This window comes from Abramis brama (genome assembly GCF_963993115.1).
Source record: "Abramis brama genome assembly, chromosome: 22".
Taxonomy (NCBI): Eukaryota; Metazoa; Chordata; class Actinopteri; order Cypriniformes; family Leuciscidae; genus Abramis; species Abramis brama.
Genome location: NC_139984.1, coordinates 16463920 through 16484065, shown reverse-complemented (window position 1 = coordinate 16484065; position 20146 = coordinate 16463920). Strand labels below are relative to the sequence as shown.

General features: G+C 37.9%; 1 protein-coding gene across 1 annotated transcript; it reads left to right on the top strand.

The window, feature by feature from the left end:
* The first annotated feature begins 2078 nt into the window (after positions 1 to 2078).
* LOC311073790 (uncharacterized protein) lies at positions 2079 to 18613 on the top strand. Its single transcript, XM_084099755.1, has 3 exons — positions 2079 to 2271; positions 15882 to 16464; positions 17351 to 18613. Exon 3 carries the CDS (start codon positions 17809 to 17811, stop codon positions 18307 to 18309), a length of 501 nt encoding a protein of 166 aa, XP_083955881.1. The 5' UTR covers positions 2079 to 2271; positions 15882 to 16464; positions 17351 to 17808; the 3' UTR covers positions 18310 to 18613.
* Positions 18614 to 20146: the final 1533 nt, after the last annotated feature.

Sequence of the window (20146 nt, the reverse complement as noted above, 5' to 3'; positions counted from 1 at the left end):
TAACAAATTGCATGATTTTAGTCCAGTGAATTTATGCTGAATGGGACACTTTAAATAAAATAAAAAACAGTGGCTGGTTAAAACAGTGGTTGAATTTTACTTTTTCCATTTTTCATTTTTGTTTTGTAATTGTTCAGATAAAGCTACTGAATATAGTTATGTCCCTGCTCTCATGATTAATAGCCTGCTATAACACAATGTTATGAAATACAGATTTTTTAGGCAGTGTTGGTTTTTGCTTCTGATATCATCCCCCATTTAGTGTGACAAAATGCCTTTTTTATTTTCCCACCTCAGTTTATTTCTTCTTTGTGTCTGAGATGTTTGTGTTGGCCTGTCGAGGAGTCTGACTCAAGCATTCATTTCCTCCTGCTGACCTCCTGTCTTCAGCAGTGAACTCACACAGAGACTCTGCAGAGGTGATCAATTGGAGACAACGGGCAGAAATTCCTCCTCTGGAGAATGTGCAAATGAGATCAATTGATCGAGTTCACCATGGAGGCAGTGAGGAGAGTCATAATTAGTTACACTGAATAGTGTGCTGTCTGTATGTTTGTTCATGTGGATCTCTGTCTTTGTTAGTGTGCAAGACTGCAGGTCTATTCATCACATGCAGTATATTGTAACAATAAGACTTGTTATTGCTTGAGCAAACAATTATAAATGTAACAGAGATTATTCACTCTATTAATCCATCTCATGTATGGACCAAAAAAACTTATAGAAACCTGTTGTTTTTTCTGTATTTGTTGTTTGGTTTTACCAATGCACGCTTCCATTTTAACTCATTACCCCAATATGTATTTTGCTCATTAATTGTCTTTTTGGTAGTCAGAAATTTTTCAATTACAGGCTAAATGAGGTGTTGTCGCATAATTAGCCCACATTTAAAGTGTAGTACAACTTGCTTTTAGGCCACAGCACAGAGTATCTTGCTTAATGACTCGAAAATAATGAGAAAAATATTTTCACTCCATTTCCATGGATACAGACCCATGACTGATTAATCTGCTTTGCCCTTAATTATAGCATGCTTCATTTGTGTTTCTATTGGATATATACAGCTGATTATTTGTAAGAAATCTGTCTGAATATACTATAATGTACACTGTAAAAACTTTAAAAAGTAAGTAAACTGGTTGCCTTCAAATTTTGAGTTCATTGAAATTAAAACAGTTAAAACAATGGAGATTTGTTTAATCAACAGAAACTCAAAATATTAAGTTATCTGAACCACATAAATGATCTAAGTTGATTTGACAAAAGAAAAAAGGTTGTGATAACAAATCATGAAATTTTTTGTTGTTGTTGTTTTTTACAGTCCATAGGCTACACACACACACACACATTTTTGATGGGCCATAATGGTGGCCTTTTTTAAATAATGGCTTTTTTGCAGTGACGACTTTACCGTATGTGGCTAAACAGAAACTTTTTCCAGAGAGATATTCACTGGAATTAATGGTGTGAGTCACAGTGTTGCTGATACACGACAATGTTACTGAATACCAAAAGGGGGCAGTAGTGTTACTAAATGACAGCTTGCACCGATGCACTTCATTAGTGAGGCTGTGTCACTCACTGCACCCCCATAACCCATGTAATTTGTTATAATAGTCGGAGCATGCGAGGCACAGGAGGGTTCGAGGGAGGATCGCAACAGGATCACCAATTCTTCATTTCGAAAGTCTACATCACGCATTCCAGTGGAAGCACGTGTTTCTTTCTTTTCTTCTGTATGACGAGAACAAAGATTTTAACTGACATTGTGACGATTATGGAAATACATTGAATCAACAAATCAGATATCAATGATTATTATTTTAGTAACAAGCAATTTTCTGTCATTGCAAATAATAACAGAATACGATTTCGAGCAATTTCTTGTCTTGAGCAGTCTGCCAATTGAACCCTTGAAGACTTTGAAGTTAAATTAAAAGGCTGTAAGATAAATATAGGCTATACTTGTTAGTTGTGATCACAAACTGTTCACTTTAGTTCTCTTTCAAGTGTCAAAGTAACTAGGGGATGCATACATCCAGGATGCAGACCGCGCGTGTGAGCATTCAGGGGAGGGCGAAGTAACTGATGCTGAGCCAATGGAGATACTCGTGCGAGACGCATCTGTCCGAAACCCAAACTAACCGCTGGCATAACGCTATGTCTCCGGTATGTGTTGCGCGGTGAGATGAAAATCTGATTGAAGTTTGAAGAAGCTCACTCTTATTCACTGACTTTTGGAGATTCGCACGGGCAGGACAAAACAAAAAGGTAATACTACGCACGAGAAGGTTATTGTTGAAAGTTTTGTCGTGTTATTTTGCATAGCCTATAGTCTACTCGAGGCACTGTTTGTGCCTGTTTTTGAGAAGATCCACCTATAGCATAATCTGTATTTCGATATTAAGATTTAAACGATTATAAATTAAATGATAATTTCTATAAAATATTTGACCGTCGTATGAAAAGCGTATCAAATGGATAGAAGCCTCACAGTCGTGTGTTAGGAACGCTGATGCTTTTAAAATTTTGATTGCAACGAAACCTTTACGATTTAATCTTGATTTCAGGATGTTTTGGTTGATGTAGAATGTAGGCTACTGTTTTTTTTATATACAGGCATATTTTTTGAGTTCACGACTGGGAAAGGCGGTCTGTGCAGTGTGTCTTCAGTGTGTTTTCACGGGTTTTGGAGATGCTGTTCCGCATTAGGTCAGCACTGCACAACCCCCAACTGCTATGATGCTGAACTGCTATGGCTCTCAATGATTTGTTTAGAAAATGGCCTATTATGGAGAATGTTGTTTAGTGAGAGGCATCTAACTTTATTATTCGCTTGATTAAACAAATCCAATATCAACAAGAGCTTTATTGTCACATTACACAGTAGCCTAATAATCTATCTTAATTTAATCACCTGTTGCATGGCTGTTCTCTTTCATCTAAAACGGCATAAATTTGTGATTAATGTTTTTACAAAGCCATTTAACAAGCTAACAGTAATGAAATCCGCAGTTGTGCTCTTCATCATTTTATGCTCATAGTTTGTGTGTAACCTGTCTTCAATGTCATTTCCACTGCCTTCACCTGAACAAAGTGGGTTTTTTTTAAGTCAACATTAGTTTATTTAGTCGAGCAGACGCTTTAAAGAGATAGTTCATCTAAAAATAATGAAAAAATCTGTAATTTACTTACCCATATATCCAAACCTGTTTGTTCTGTGTGGAACTTAAGATATTTTGAGATATGTTTGTCCATACACTGGAAGTCAATGGTATCCAAAATTGCCTGGTTACCAACATTCTTCAAAATATCCTCCTTTGAATTCCGCTGAAGAAAGAAAGTCATACTGGTTTGAAACGACATGAGCGTGAGTAAATGATAACAGAATTTTTTTTTTTTTTTTTTTTGGTGAACTAACAAATGAGAAAAATACAACAGGAGTCAACATTATTAGCAGTAATTTCAAAAGTCATAGATTTAATGAAGGTTTAGTGTCTGGAGATATGTCATTTGCTTTAAAGTCAACATGAATTGGTGTTCGCGGCCAGAAAGTGAAACAGAATTTTGAATGAGACAAAAATAGGGTGGTACTTTTTCATATCAGAATGAATGCAAAAACAGTGGCTAAATAGCTTTTTGGCTATTGGTTAATACAATGAATGGGCTACCTGATGTCCTTTCAGAGAGTTTTTACATTTTGATTAAAGATTACGAGAACAAACAAATTTTGTCTTTTGGAATAACATGCACTGATCAATTGTTCACAATGCAACCATGAACATGTATTAAAAAAGTAAATCCAAATTTGAGTGAGATGAGAGAGGATGGAAAATTGTCTTTGAGAATCGAGCTGTTTGTGGGGGCTGCTGTGCCTCATACTCGCCTTGTAAACTGCTTTAAGCAAGTTAAACACCAATTAAACACACCTGAACCAGCTAATCAAGGGCTGTGTCCGAAAACTGATAAATGCTGCCTTCAGAGGGCACATTCAATGATAGGGAGGCAGCATAGATGTATCCTTCGCTGCCTTTGATATCCCAGAATCCTGTGCTTTCCATTCTGTGACAGTTAAGCTAGAAAAATAAAGATGGCGTCTGAAAGTTGCGGTTGATGGTCAGTTTTGACCAACGTTTTCCACTTTTTATGTCATTTCTTGCGAGAAATTACTATTGTAGTAATTTGTTTTTTTATATTGTAGTAATTAAATAGCTTAGTTTTCACCAAAGCTCTCTCTATTTTGCTGTAGATCATTAAACCTTTACGCTGCCGCAGAGGTCTGTCCGAAATCAGTTTCGTGAGGAACCTTCATGTGCAAATGCTGCCTGCAAAGTCATTGCCTGATAGGGCACCGTGGCAACAAGTCAGCTGCCTAAGTTTTCGGACGCAGCCAGAGTCTTTCTAGGCATACTAGAAACAAAGCCACTTGAAGGCAAGCCTGCAACCTTAGCCGAAAAAAGCGTAATGCTAACACTGCAGTATGCAGAGAAGGTGACAAGAAGCCGTTTATTTTTATTTTTAAAGGATGTCAATGGAGAAGAGGCCTCACTATACTGAATAAACCGCATTTGTGAGGAAATAGCTTATCAATGAATAGCTTATTAATGAATCGACAGCCCATCAGCTAATCTTAAACATGTTTGCTCTCAAACATTCCTTTTGGATTGATCTATTTCTAGAGTTTACACCCCCAAAAAAATGTGTTTACACAACAACTATGTACTAAAAACAGACGACAGTGTTGTTAAAAAGATTCCCGTTCACACGGATCTGTGAAAATGACTAAAAAGGCTGTATTATGCATACCAGGCCAGCAGTTGGCGATTTCACTTTGTCAATAAACACTCCACAAAAACGTAATACGCATGCATGAACATATAATACGCATGTGCATGATGTTACCGTTTTCACAAATTCATGTTTTTATTGTTTACATGGAGATGGTCAAGGCATCGTTTTCAAAATCTTGCACTTTGAAACCCATTTTCAAAACCTTGTGTTTTCAGACCTGCAAAACACTGTTGTTGTGTAAATGAACGGCCAAAACGCACAAAAAGTTTTCAGCTTTTAGTTGAAAATGGTGTTGTGTAGGTATACCCTTATAAGAGAAGTCATTGACAATTGCACTTCTCATTCATTTCTATATATCCACAAACAGTGACTGACTATCGCACAACTTTGAACAAACTTTAATGACGTCAAGGCTGTAATGTGATTGGTTACCAAAGCACACGTGACCCAAGTTAGCCATTACGCATTCTCCAATGGTAGAGCCACTGACCCTCTTATCTCCCAATAATAAGACCATCTCTGCTAGAAACATCCAGACAGGTGTGTTGAGGCAAGTTGGAGCAAAACTCTGCAGGACAGTGGCCCTCCAGGGCTGAGTTTGGATATCCCTGGACTAGAGGAACAGTTAAAACTTAATGTAACAAACTTTAAAGCGTTACAACCACTAAGGGGAGGATTTAGAATGAAATTACCTTAATAGAAATATGCTAAGATACTATGTTTTTTTAAGTGTACCTAATTTTTTTTATTAATTTCTAAATGTCAAACTTTTTAGTTGGACCACTTAGTTCTATTTGATTGTTAAGGTGATGTTTTAAATGCATTGCTGCTCTTCTGTTTAATGATTTCGTCTCGTGCTTATCCCTGGAGGCGGTAATTACTGCCTTGCATGCAGACGTGATAACCTTCGCCTGCTTGGCGATCATTTGCATAATCGTTAGAAAAATTAACGTGCACTTTTTTCCATTTGCACCACAGGCTGATATGCAAGTGTCTGCTTTATCATCTGGTAATTAATGAGAAGTGTAATGAGTTGTGTGTGCTCCCAATAAACACCGTCTTTTCTGGCTCTCTGTAGTTTTTGGATTTAAGGGATGTGCCTCTTCGCCCCCCATTCAATTTGACCTGACACCAATTCTACCAAATAACACAAAGTCCCCAGAAACAGAACTGGTAAACCCTTTTAAGGCACCATGAAGAGAGATACTTGAGGGTTGATTCACAGAAAGTCATATCTAGAAACTGCAGCCTGTGCAACAATCGTTTAAAGAAAAGAATGAAAGCAAACATGACTGAATGCAAATTAGCAAAGCGCAATCAATCCTCAAAGCGCCATCAGTTTACAGTGTAATTGTTAAATGGATGTCAATCCATGTCCGAGCTCTGGGCAATTAACTGCCTAATCCAGTCATTTCATTGAGCAGGTTGAGTGAAGGGGAGCTTCGTCCTTCACAGTCTCCATTATTTTAGCCACTCACTGTGCTGTCAAACATCTAAGGTGACGCCCCAATCAGAGATATTATAGCGGTGTATTAAGGCAAAATCCACTTGTTTGAATCAAAGTGCAAATGTAAAAAGAGAAAATTATTGTGCATTGATTTCCAATTATATTCACCTTTGTCTTTCCCTCTATTTGCTTGAAGGTTAGTCTTAGATCTCCTCAAATACGTAACCCAGGGAACTATGTAGATGCCTATGACCTGTAGTGCCTTCTAATTTGACATGTAAGAAAGGGCCTGACTTCCTGTGGATTGCTCTTCCAACAGAGAAATGATACGGTCACAGGAGATGGATGGCCTCTCAATACACTCACTTAGCTAGCGACCACTGGTTCCCCTTCACAGCCCCTACACCCTACTGAGTTTACAACGTTAATTATAAACTTGTTAATAGCTATCTAGAGAACATGCTCACATTAATATGCTTTGAATTTCACACCACCCACTTGCACACCAACACACCTGCACACACAGACTGTTTGGCAAAAGGTTGGTTTTCTGGAAACAGTGACTTTCATATGCATGCAGAGAGAAGAAATGGCCATAGTATCTATACACTCTAAAATAGCATATATAAATTTGTTTGAACAAGATCAGTATATAACAATGCGTTTCAGGTCATGCAGACCAATATTTTGTTGTTGGCAACTTCATATTTGTAGGTGAATAGTTAACTGCAAAGATGAGATGTGCAGTACAGCTGTACTTGTGCTTCATCATGAAAAGGTAGGTTCAGTTTTAGGCGATGTAGCCTAGGTGACCATGGGTGCCATTTCTTGTATGGTGTTAAATCGATTTATGCGTTTACAAAATGAGTCCGAGAAACCTTTAAAGTCACCATGAAATTAAAATTGACATTTCTTATTTTTTTATGGAATATTGCAGTACTTATAAATTATATCGTAATTTTTTTTTTCATTCATGTGCCCTCGTAATCTTTAACCAAAATAACTTTCACTTGTAAGCTGAGATTTGTTAAATAATAGTTTAAAATGGAATCTCACTGTAAAGTGTTACCTTTATTTTATTTAGGCACTGAACCTATGCGACAGGTCTCTGCTTATAAAGAGTAATGCAAGTCCCTCAGATTAACATAAAGATTATGGAATGAGGATTTGTGTGTGTGAGCAAGAGAGGAAGATGAGGAATGAGGAGATGAACTGTTGTACAGAAAGCAGGCTTTAATTGTGTCTCAAGTGGTCCTGATCATTTCACTGGACTGCAGATTAGTACAGTGGCAATCCTTTTCTCCTTTCTTACCTTTCTCATGAAAAATGTTTCTCTTAACTTTGGCAAATTTTTAAGAGCTAAATTATACACGCTCCCCTCTGTTTCTGTCTTTGTTAGCTTCTAAATCGTTCACTCAAACATTGGCATTTGTTGAAGAAGCAACTAATCTAGTTTATACTTAAATCTGGCATTGTGTACAGGAAATGTTGTTGGCTCTCATGGTAAATTGTTTGTGATGTTTCACATTTGTAAGCCTATTTGCATAAAAGCATCTGCTAAATGAATAAATGTAGTCAGTCAGGAGTTGGCATATTTTTTTATTAATATTTTTTTTTAACGAAAAGATAAGACAAGTTTAGAGATCCTATTAGATTCCACTGGTAGTTCTGTCTGAGGAGCTGTGTTTCTATTTTCCATCATCTAACACCACTGTGGTATCAGTATTTGAAGTACACGAAGAACAGCGATGCTAACTCTAGCTAGAGGCCTAATGCATGGACCTTGAAAAATTGGCTCCTTTACAATTCCTGAAGTGATTTTGAATTGAATTAGCTACACTCCACAAGATGCTGAAATGAAATGACACGAAGAACTCAGTGAATTCACAAAGCATATGACTTCATTAGTCCAGTGGTTTTCAAACCTGTCCTGGGGCACCCCCAGCACTATAAGATGAGGGAGACATAAGCTGTGCTCAAAATCGCCGTCTATACCCTCACTCACTATTCCCTATGTTACTCCACTAATATAGGCCACTTGATGGAGTGAATGAAAACGAGTTAGTGAATTCGAAAACTGAGTGTGCCGGAAGGGCTGCTGCTTTTGCAGTTTGTGCTTGCTGTTTAATCATCATTTGAAACTTTGCAAACTGGCAGCTGCAGTCGTAATACAAAGACTTATCTTGAACTCTGTCATGGAAACTAGCATGTATAAATCTTAATTAAATAATTTAATAATCAATTTAAAAGGAATTTATACCTGTATGATATTACGTTGTAGCCAGCGGTGGAAATGGAGGATTCAGCTGCAGGCACCATGTTCTGGTGGTGAGACACGGTAATTCATTTGGTGCGGGACTCTCACAGTGCATTATGGTTATTCTTTAGCCGTTGAAAGTACATCAGTTGTACTATAGACATAGATTCCATATTAGCGGCCTTTCCAATGGGCCGCTATACAAAAGCCGTCCGCCATATTGGAACAGTCAATGCCGGTCAGTGACTGTCTGCAATTTTGATATATACAGTGAGGAAAATAAGTATTTGAACACCCTGCTATTTTGCAAGTTCTCCCACTTAGAAATCATGGAGGGGTCTGAAATTGTCATCGTAGGTGCATGTCCACTGTGAGAGACATAATCAAAAAAAAAAAATCCAGAAATCACAATGTATGATTTTTTAACTATTTATTTGTATGATACAGCTGCAAATAAGTATTTGAACACCTGAGAAAATCAATGTTAATATTTGGTACAGTAGCCTTTGTTTGCAATTACAGAGGTCAAACGTTTCCTGTAGTTTTTCACCAGGTTTGCACACACTGCAGGAGGGATTTTGGCCCACTCCTCCACACAGATCTTCTCTAGATCAGTCAGGTTTCTGGGCTGTCGCTGAAAAACACGGAGTTTGAGCTCCCTTAAAAGATTCTCTATTGGGTTTAGGTCTGGAGACTGGCTAGGCCACGCCAGAACCTTGATATGCTTCTTACAGAGCCACTCCTTGGTTATCCTGGCTGTGTGCTTCGGGTCATTGTCATGTTGGAAGACCCAGCCTCGACCCATCTTCAATGCTCTAACTGAGGGAAGGAGGTTGTTCCCCAAAATCTCGCAATACATTGCCCCGGTCATCCTCTCCTTAATACAGTGCAGTCGCCCTGTCCCATGTGCAGAAAAACACCCCCAAAGCATGATGCTACCACCCCCATGCTTCACAGTAGGGATGGTGTTCTTGGGATGGTGCTCATCATTCTTCTTCCTCCAAACACGTTTAGTGGAATTATGACCAAAAAGTTCTATTTTGGTCTCATCTGACCACATGACTTTCTCCCATGACTCCTCTGGATCATCCAAATGGTCATTGGCAAACTTAAGACGGGCCTTGACATGTGCTGGTTTAAGCAGGGGAACCTTCCGTGCCATGCATGATTTCAAACCATGACGTCTTAGTGTATTACCAACAGTAACCTTGGAAACGGTGGACCCAGCTCTTTTCAGGTCATTGACCAGCTCCTCCCGTGTAGTTCTGGGCTGATTTCTCACCTTTCTTAGGATCATTGAGACCCCACGAGGTGAAATCTTGCATGGAGCCCCAGTCCGAGGGAGATTGACAGTCATGTTTAGCTTCTTCCATTTTCTAATGATTGCTCCAACAGTGGACCTTTTTTCACCAAGCTGCCTGGCAATTTCCCCGTAGCCCTTTCCAGCCTTGTGGAGGTGTACAATTTTGTCTCTAGTGTCTTTGGACAGCTCTTTGGTCTTGGCCATGTTAGTAGTTGGATTCTTACTGATTGTATGGGGTGGACAGGTGTCTTTATGCAGCTAACGACCTCAAACCGGTGCATCTAATTTAGGATAATAAATGGAGTGGAGGTGGACATTTTAAAGGCAGACTAACAGGTCTTTGAGGGTCAGAACTCTAGCTGATAGACAGGTGTTCAAATACTTATTTGCAGCTGTATCATACAAATAAATAGTTAAAAAATCATACATTGTGATTTCTGGTTTTTTGTTTTTAGATGTCTCTCACAGTGGACATGCACCTACAATGACAATTTCAGACCCCTCCATGATTTCCAAGTGGGAGAACTTGCAAAATAGCAGGGTGTTCAAATACTTATTTTCCTCACTGTATATATGACAGACTTTAGAAGATGATTTTGCTAAACTAACACAAGACGAAGGCATCAGCTGACACAACATTAAAAAGTTACCATAGTAAGAGTAAAAACATTAAAAGTAAACATGTAATATTGAGTTAAGACATACAAACTCACAATCCAACACATTCTCACCTGTAAAAGGCTATCCCATTTCTTCTGGAATTTATATCTCGGTGGTTTCACAACCAAAAACTGCTCAATGTTCAAAAGAAACATTGGCAAAAAACAGATTGCTTCTGAGGTTATTGTTGCAAATGTTTAAAAAGTGAATGGTAATTTATTGTAAAATACTTTTACAATTTAAAATAACAGGTTTTCTTTTTAAATATATTTTATAATGTAACATAGGCCTATTCCTGTGATGGCTGAATTTGCATCATTACTCCAGTCTTCAGTGTCACATGATCCTTCAGAAATCATTCTAATATGCTGATTTGCAGCTCAAGAAACATTTCTGGTTATTATCAATTTTGAAAACAGTTGTGCTGCTTTATATTCTTATGAACACTGATAGCTTTTTTTCAGGATTCTTTGATGAATAGAAAGCTCTAAATGAGAGCATTTATTAGAATTATAAATCTTTTGTTACATAAATGTATTTAATGTAGCTTTTTTTGCTTAAAAAAATCTTATTGACTCCAAATGTTTAACGGTAGTGTATTGTCATTGGATTTTTAAAAAAAAATCTATTTTATTTTAATTCTTATTCCAATTCAGACCACAATTCTGCATAATGTTTGCTACCTAAAGTCAAATTCAGAGTTTAAAAGACATTTTCAGTTCAATTCAATTCTGAATGGCACACAACCCTGGTATTTATTAGGTTCATCTAAACCTTTGAAGGTGTTACAGAATCTGAGACTTCTTTTAATTAAAGACACTCTTGCTCAATATCCAGCTTCAGTCCCAGCACTCCAGAATATTTCGAAAGGTCAGTGTTTAAAAAGACATGTCACCTTGAGCTCTCTGTGGAAAAAGACAGAATAGAAAGCAGAGGCAAGAAAGTGAAATGGGCCATTTGCACGCAATCCTGGGCATTGATAGACTGCAGTGCTTTTCTACAAATCTCTTGAAGTTTTAAACAGAGATCACTGCACAGACATTTAACATTTCATTTATGCAATTTACTTGTTTAATCCTTCTGTGTGTGTGTGTGTGTGTGTGTGTGTGTTTCAATCCAGATCCAAACCCTACTATCTGCCTTATATTAATATCCATATTCAAACACCTAAAGGGATAGTTCACACAAAAATGAAAATTAAATCATTTACTCACCCTGGTGTTGTTCTAATGTCATATGGCCATCTTTCTTTTTCGGATCACAAAAGGACATTTAAAAAAAAGATGCAAAAGTATCATAAAATGGTGCTATGAATGTTTCTTATTCAAAGTGTTCAGGGGGTATATGATAGGGTTTGGTGAAAAACAAATCTATATTTATTGTATTATTTAACATAAATCCTGACCTTGGCCGCTGGTCTTCTGTGCACGACCCAGAAAAGAAAAATCTGTCATCATTTACTCACCCTCATTTTGTTCCAAACCTGTTTGATCTGGCAATACAAAAGAATATATTTTCAATATAACTTTTTTTGTCCATGTAATGGAAGTCAATGAAGTACAGTGCTGTTTTTGGACCCCATTGACATTCATTAAATTCCCCTTCTAGGGAAAAGGGTGCAACATGAAAGACTGAATTTAGAACAACAATGATGAATTTGTCTTAAATTGAGACTCTAGATTCAGGAGCTGACCGGGCCAAAATAACAAACAAAAAGTTCCTAAAGCCTAACATAAAATAAAATAAAATACAATATACAAACCTAACTCCCTAACCAACCAAAGCATCTCTCTAACTTCATTCAGTCTGTGATTTACTTTATGATGGGTTATTCTCTCTTTCCTCTGGCTGGCTGGCCTAGTTTCTCTTATCTCTTAAGAAATAGATTGTGGGGTTAGAGATCAGATAAGTAGAAGAGAGATATTTTTCTCTTTTTGTAGCGGGACAGTAAGATAAATGTGTGCAGGGACCCCCAGGCTAGGCATTAGAATAACCTTTTCGGTCTTGTGAGACAGTGTGTTCCTGTTGCATAAATTTCCTGTATAATCATTGCTTACTATTGTAGTGATGTGCATAATGGAGTTAAGCGATAAGGATAGGTTTACTGGCTGTAAGGAGAAGATGTGTCAGAATTGTGCCTTTCGGTGTGAGTTTGTCATTTTAGTGAAGCATTTTCTGTGCCACATTACTAGACGTGTTTGGGGACCAGATGAGCATGTGGTTAAAGTGGTCAGGTTTTGTCTAAATTAGTTCTCTTTCAATAATTGGGCGCACAGTGGTGTAAAATATTTGAATTAATGTAATTAGTTACTGTTCTTAAAGGGATAGTTCACCCAAAAATGAAAATTCTGTCTTTAATTACTCTCATGTCGTTCCAAACCCGTAAGACTTTCGTTCATCTTAGGAACACAAATCAAATGAAGGTCTTTTTGATAAAACTTGAGCTCTTTCTGTCCCTTTATTGGCAGCAACTGACTCTTCTATACGCTTCAAAAAGTTCATAAAGAGATTGTAAAAACTAATCCATATGAATTGAACGGTTAAGTCCAAAATGATGAACTGACTGAATTTAGGCTTTTAATGGTGTGATTCTTCTTCTACTGCTTCTTCAAAAAATAAATAAATAAAATAAACTAAGTAAAGATGAATTTGACTGATAGCATTATTTATTTAGTCAACATTCTGATAGTGATTTCGATATACTTTATAACAATATATCGCAATATTTTGTGAATTCTTTTGGGCGTGATAAAATCTGATATTGTGACAGCCCTAGTGCGTTTAAAAAAGTACAACCTGATCTCACCAGCCAATGGTTCACACGAGAAAAAACGACTTAATGACAGTGTAAAAATGCAGGGAAGTTTGTGTTTAGGTGTTAGGGAACAGAAAATATCATTAGCTCAGTATAAGAGCTATAGAAGGCAGTCCAAAATCATTAAGATGGAAAAACAAACGTGTGTATGTGTATACATGATGTTGTTTCCTGCCTTTGGTAGTAGTAGAGACGTTGAGCGGTGAGGCAGTAAATCATTTGATTATTTGATTCACCAAGGGAATCCAGGAACATATTTGCTGCGGTGTTCACACACGCACACATGCACACACATACACAAACACACTATGATATAAACCCATCCTCTGCATTCACACTCCTGGTTGTGTTTGCATCCCCAGGCTGCTACATCTAAATTTCTTTGTTTATTTTACCTTATGCTCTGTTTAACTAGTTCTCCCCTGCTGACTCCTTCTGTTTACTTCATTTTTTGGTACTCTTTCACAACCGAAAAGCAAAAAGGGAATCATTTCAATGCATGTTTATGCATTGTACCCGAGGAAGGAACCATTTAAAAATATTTTTGTATAAAATTTGGCTTAACTAAGTATGCTTTTACATCAAATATGTCTTAGATTGAGATGCTGTCTTTGCACCTTACATTATAGAAGAAATCTGATTTATTCATAATGTGTTCATGCCTTTAAGCTTGTGTCTTAGTGTTTTTGTGTAACTTTGAAGCTGTTTTGAACACACCTTGCATGTTCTCCAAGGCCCCAGCCGGCTCAACTCCCTTTCCCTGGAAACTCTTATGCAGAAGTAATCATGTTTTTGTGCCAAAGGCTAAACGCCTGAGAAATGCGGGGGCTCTTGTGATCGGTGACTATCAATGGGAGCGAGAAGAGAGAGGCTGACGTGAGGCAGGAGAGGATGGTGGAGAATGGAAATAAGGAAACAGCGCTCTTTGCATGTACATTTGCTTGGACAGAACATTAGCAATAGCAGGCATGAAAAATTCAGACTGTGGAAGGATGATTGAACAGATAAAAAAAAAAGAGCTCTTTGAGCCTGGATCAATTGTGAAGTTGAGGGATTAAGGCTGATCAGCCTTCTAAATGTTATCTGGAGCTCAGGCACGGACTTGAACCCCTCTTTAAGAGGGAATAATTCCTCTGCGTCTTTTCCAGTGCAGATGCAGCCAGAAGTCTTACCAAACGGTCATGGAGCCTTTGCTGAAACCAAGAACTGTTTGTACAGAATACTTGATTCATCCAACAGCATGTTTCTGGAGGACTGTCAGCTGTGCCCAAGGCCAATCCATCTTTTCCACTCAGTATTATGTTGTTCAGAGTTTCCATCTTACAGTTTGACTCCCTTCCTGTTTAGCAATTATAATTCATCCTATTAATAAAGCATCTTAATGAATTAAAATATTTCCATAGGATTCCCTACAGGTTGTGTTCCCTACCGCATAAATCACTGTCATCTGTCTTGTCTGTCTATCTATCTGTCTGTGTCTTTTTCCCTTGCTGAAACTCTTGTCTTTGCAGGCTTTAGACATGTGGACTCATTTTGAACTTGTCAAATAAATGCAAATAGTCCTATTGCAAACATCTTTTTCTTAATTAGTTTTTTATTTTCTCTTCTTATCCATTTAAAAATATGTAAACTCAAAACAAGACTAATTTACATAAAGCATAATTTGCATATGATATTAAGACTTGATTTAAAAAAAATATTGAATTAAGTTTATTCTTTACTCCACTGATAAATTATGTTGACAGTTTGATTTAAGAAATAGAAAACCATTAAAAATATACCTAATAAGAAAATTATTGCATAACTGTGCATCTTTGTTTTTTAATTCTGCTGACTCTATTTTCATTAAATGTGGTTACTGAAGTTACATTTTGAAGCTTAAAAAAACACTGAAGTTTTCTGTCTTTTTTGGCTTTTATAAACTTTTACCAGCTGTCTGTGCATTCAGTTTTGCTGAGTGCTCTGAGGATTTAAGAGCCTCTAACTGTCTGAAATTGAGAAATGTGCAGAAATGAAGACTGTAGCTGTCTCAGGGTCTCTCATAGTTGCCGCCTGACATTGTTACAGGAAAAAAAATAGATTTTACCTTCTTCGGAAGAATACAGCATCCTTAAAATACTCGGGTCTGGGTCTGAATACAGCCTTAAGTTAGTGTGGAGAGAGTGTAGAAATTTCTCCCTGTGAGCAGACACTTCATAGAAAATCAATTTCGTAGGTTAGGACACCATTACCGCCAAGTCCAAAAGGGTTTTTTAAAACATAATGGCAGTGAATTCACTCAATAGGGAGGAAAAAGATGCTTAGGCTTGGCATAGTTTTTTTATTTTTATTGTGCAAAGTTCTTTTTATAGTGCTAAAAACACTGCCTTATATGCTTCTAGTTTTGTTGCCATCTGCATTCATAGCTACAATATGCGACTCGTGTACAATATCTTAATGCAACACGTGATGTCTTGGCCTAATTATAGATAGGAGTTCTTCCAAGAACACAACATAAACATCTGTTTCTCTTCTTCTTGGCTCTCTGCCCTTTTCTCTCTCTCTTGTTTTTGCTCCCTTCGTCATTCTTCCAGTACTTAGTTTGTTATACTTCCTCTGTGTTTTCTAGGCAATGCAGACTGGAGCTGATGTTTATCCCATGGATCCACTGGACAGCATATCCCTGTGACATCATCATTTCCTACAATTCCCACGAGACTCTTCCTTCTATGTGAAATAAACTCTACATCAAGGGAGATAGACCTTAAACAATTGGGATTTATCCCATGTTCCTGACATCATCTTTAGGAAATGAGACTGATGATCTGTCTTTTCTCTCTACTTGGAGGAAAGTCTAACGAAAAGCCAAGAGAAGGATTCATTTTACTTACAAACTGCTCCTTCTAAACCCAAAGAAGAGCCTGATGGTGTCTCATGATCTGGACTGATTGTACTCAGTCAGAGTGCCTAGCGGCAGCACTTTTTGCTCTAGATGAAACTGATGTTTTTCCTGCATAATTCTTAGTCTGTCTGGAGTCGTTAACACGCTGTGTGTTGTGGCATGCTGTTGGGCTCAGAATCCACAGCATCTTAATTACACAACCGATTCGCTGCCATTTAAAGATCTGCTTTCTTTTTTTTTTGTCATCTTTACTTATGCTATTACCTAAAAGATGCCCAAGAGATCCTGCTGTCTCCCACACATGCACCTAGTAAGTTTTTGCATATAATGTCTGTAACCTTTCCAGTGCTTCTCTTTCTCTCTAGCATTAAGGTCATATTTATTCACACATCCCACCATAATGAAGCCTTTATTTAATGATGCTCAAGTCCAAAATTATGAACCAAATTAGCCTGGTTCAGTGACCATCCAGGGCCATTGGTCCCTGCAGACGCAGTGACCTTTGGAGAGGGCCAGACTGCTGCTTTGTGGCCCAACACCTTCACACACACGTCTACCCTTGAGCCCCTGGCAGTAAATAGTGAATGGTAAATGTCAGCGCTCTGGCCATTGAATTATACGATTTATTTAAATAAGTTTAAGAGCAGATCAGATCGGCCCACAATCTCCACCGGCAGCTTGCCTCCATCCACACGTAAGCCTTCGGCAATCTGGGAATTTTTTCTTTGATTAGTAGGATTATATTGTCCTCCTTCTGATGGCATGTCCTGTCCTGTTTTGTTACTGTTTAGTTACAAAACATGACTTTTATATGACAGGCAAAAGTTTTTAAATATTAATGCTTAAGCAGTTTATGTAAAAATATTTAAGTAAAAGTGCTTACAAAATAAGGTATTCATTCTTTTAATTATTCTTTTTTTTCTTAATGATATCCGGACAATTGTATCACCCTCACTTTATTTGACTCCAATATTCAGTTTGCCCCCAAAAATATCAAACTGAATTTTAATATAGAAATGAAAACATACTCATCATAGAAAAGAAGTCATTGTATGCATGAAGTGCATTTTTGATGTTTTTCAGAATAAATTAATAGATAAAAGGTGACAACAAATTATGCATGAAACTCATTTGATTACGTTGTCTTTAATCTTGCGCTTGCTCTGTTATTGTCTCTTTTTTCCTCTTCCTCACAGCGTCAGACATGAGGGTCGCACCGACACGTTTGGCAGGACCACAGAAAGGGATCCCGCTTGACGTTCCACGTGGATAAATTGGTTTATTTCTTGTCGGAGTTACACATTCTTTCCATATCTTTTACAACTGTGCGGCTCGTGGAAGACAACGGGAAAGACTTAAAAGGGCCTGATGCACCTTTTAAAAGCAGCAACAAAAATGAATAAATCATCAAGATGGAGTGAGGGCTAGTTCTTCACAGACAGCGCTGAAGGAAACACTCTTCCCCCCCCCCACCTGCCGGCTCCGAGCGAGCGAGAGAGAGCTAGAACTGAGGTCTCTGGCAGACTGACAGTTGCAGCCTCTCCTGCTCTCTAGCCTGGCGTTTTGTTGATGCATTTGCCTTGATTTTCATGTTCCTCTGCCCTCCCCTCTGTGCCTGTGTCATGCTCTGTTGCCGGTGTGCCGTCCTGGAGCCATGCCCATCCCCGAGATGGCTTTGAGCACGGTGAAGTCTCTGTACTGGGAGGTGTTCCCCTCCATGGCCGCGCAGCGGGTGTACTGCACGCCCGTGCTCTGGGCCGGGCGCCTCTATGTGCTGGGGGGCTGCAGCGAGAACGGCCTCCCTTTGGACTCCGCCGAGGTGCTGGATCTGGAGAGCCAGCGCTGGTGCGAGCTGCCCCCTCTCCCCACCGCTCGGGCCGGGGCATCCGCCGTGGCCGTCGGAGACCAGCTCATGGTCATGGGAGGCATGGATGCACAGCAGAGCCCACTGGCCTCCGTGGAAGTATATCATCCTGATGAGGGCAAGTGGGAGAGGAAGACGGGACTGGGGCAGGCCTCCATGGGCATCACCACGCTGGAGAGAGGTAAGAAGTGTTTGCTTCTCATTTTGACCAATTCCTTGAAAAGATTCCCAAAAAAAGAACCGCATTGGATGCTGGTTTGCGAGACTGCACTGGTTGATCCACCTCATTAGGTAAACTGTACTAGTCAACTTGCATCACCAGGCAAGTTTTTTCTTATTAGTTTTTACAATTAAAAGAAAGTCTAAAAATCCTTAAAACTTGAAATAAACTTGTTTTCAGAAGTTGTGCCCTTAATCATGCTTATTTTCCTTACCCAGTTGTCAAATTAGTCATGTATTAAAAATTGTTAGTTTATGCCAGATTTGACAGTTGGGTAAGAAAAATAAGCACAATTACAGGCATATTCTCTGAAAACAAGTCATAATATTTTATGCCGGTTTACATCTATGGTCAATGACAATAAGCATATCCAGGAAAAAAAGAAAAGTATTTGTTTCCTAGAAAGGTTTCCACATACATTTTTCAAGAATTTTTTTTTTTACAGTTATCAGAATGTTTTAACTCATTAATATGATTATTACATTTTGGTATGCTTTCATACATCACACCACATGTCATTTTACAGTCTGGATTAAACTGCCTCATAAAAAGTCAAAATATGTAATATTTTTAGAGAATAATTGACCTCGACACATGGTCATGTCTGTAATGTAATTTTTTGTTTTGTTTTGTTTTTCTATATGTTTCTGCATGTTACGCCACATGACATTGATTTGACAGACAAATGTTTTTCAAATATAATAATACTAAAGCAGTTTTTAAATATATATATTTATTTAATGAATAAAAAGACTTACAAAGTACTTGAGGTTTTCTTTTCAAATCAGTTATATCTAAATCCTTGATATACATATATATATATCAAGGATTTAGATATAACTGATTTGAAAAGACAGATATGTAAGATATATATCAAGACAGTTGTATCAACCTGAATTTTTTTGGCTTTATGTCCCCAAAAATGTCAAACTGAATTTTATTATAGAAATTAAAAACCTACTAATCATAGAAAATATTTATTCAATTTATTGTATGCATGAATTGCATTTTAATGTATTTTAGAATTTTTACAAAAATAGCATCATGTCATTTACCAAGCAAATTGATCTAATTTTAAGGATGTTTAGATTTTTTTTTCTATGGGAAAACAAGACGATAATATTTCTTACCCGCATCACTGTATTTTCACTACAAGTGTATGTGTAAGTGTTCTGCTGTTGTAGTTTCTCAGACTAAATTGTTTGGTTCACAAACCTCAGTGAGCAGCAGTGTGTAGAAAGACATCAGACTCTAATTGGGGAAAACAAAGTTTGGTTCCTCCATTCATCTTTCTGCTGCTTCCCGTCAGAGCACGATTATCTGTATAATCTCAAATGCTGTTATCTTTGGTACAATCACTGCAGTTGTAATAAATGTCTCATAACCGGCGCCTCTGGAGTGCTCCGGATATACCAGCTCCAAGTGAAGGAATCAGTCATGCCATATTGTGACACAAAGACTTGCACTGCAGAGAAAAGTCTCTCTCACACATTCTCCATCCTCTCCAGCTTATGTAGGTGTGTGTTCAGGTGACAGTTTATCCAGTTTGAGACCCAGAGGAAGAGTGTCTATTCACAGGGATTCGCTTCTCCTAAGACGTATTCCACCAGCTGAGCCGCATTCAGGCCGGGACAGATCAGTTCAGTTCTGTCTGTGGGTCCATGTTAAAACTATCAGCAAGACCTATTAGGATTCATTAGCAGGAGAGAGATCTTGTGTAAGAACATGTGGTTCTCTAACCAATACTTCTGTAAGTCCACAGAATTAGAAATGATCTGTCTTCTCATTTACTTGGAGCAGCAGAGCGTTTGAAATTAGCTTGTGAGGTTTGGGTGAGACGTTTGCCATTAAAAAATAATATTGAGACATATTAAATAGGCCATATCATGAATATGTTCATTTATTTTA

Excerpts from the sequence above, each read along its gene's own strand:
- LOC311073790 (XM_084099755.1), top strand. The coding sequence starts at position 17,809 with ATGCCCATCCCCGAGATGGCTTTGAGCACGGTGAAGTCTCTGTACTGG.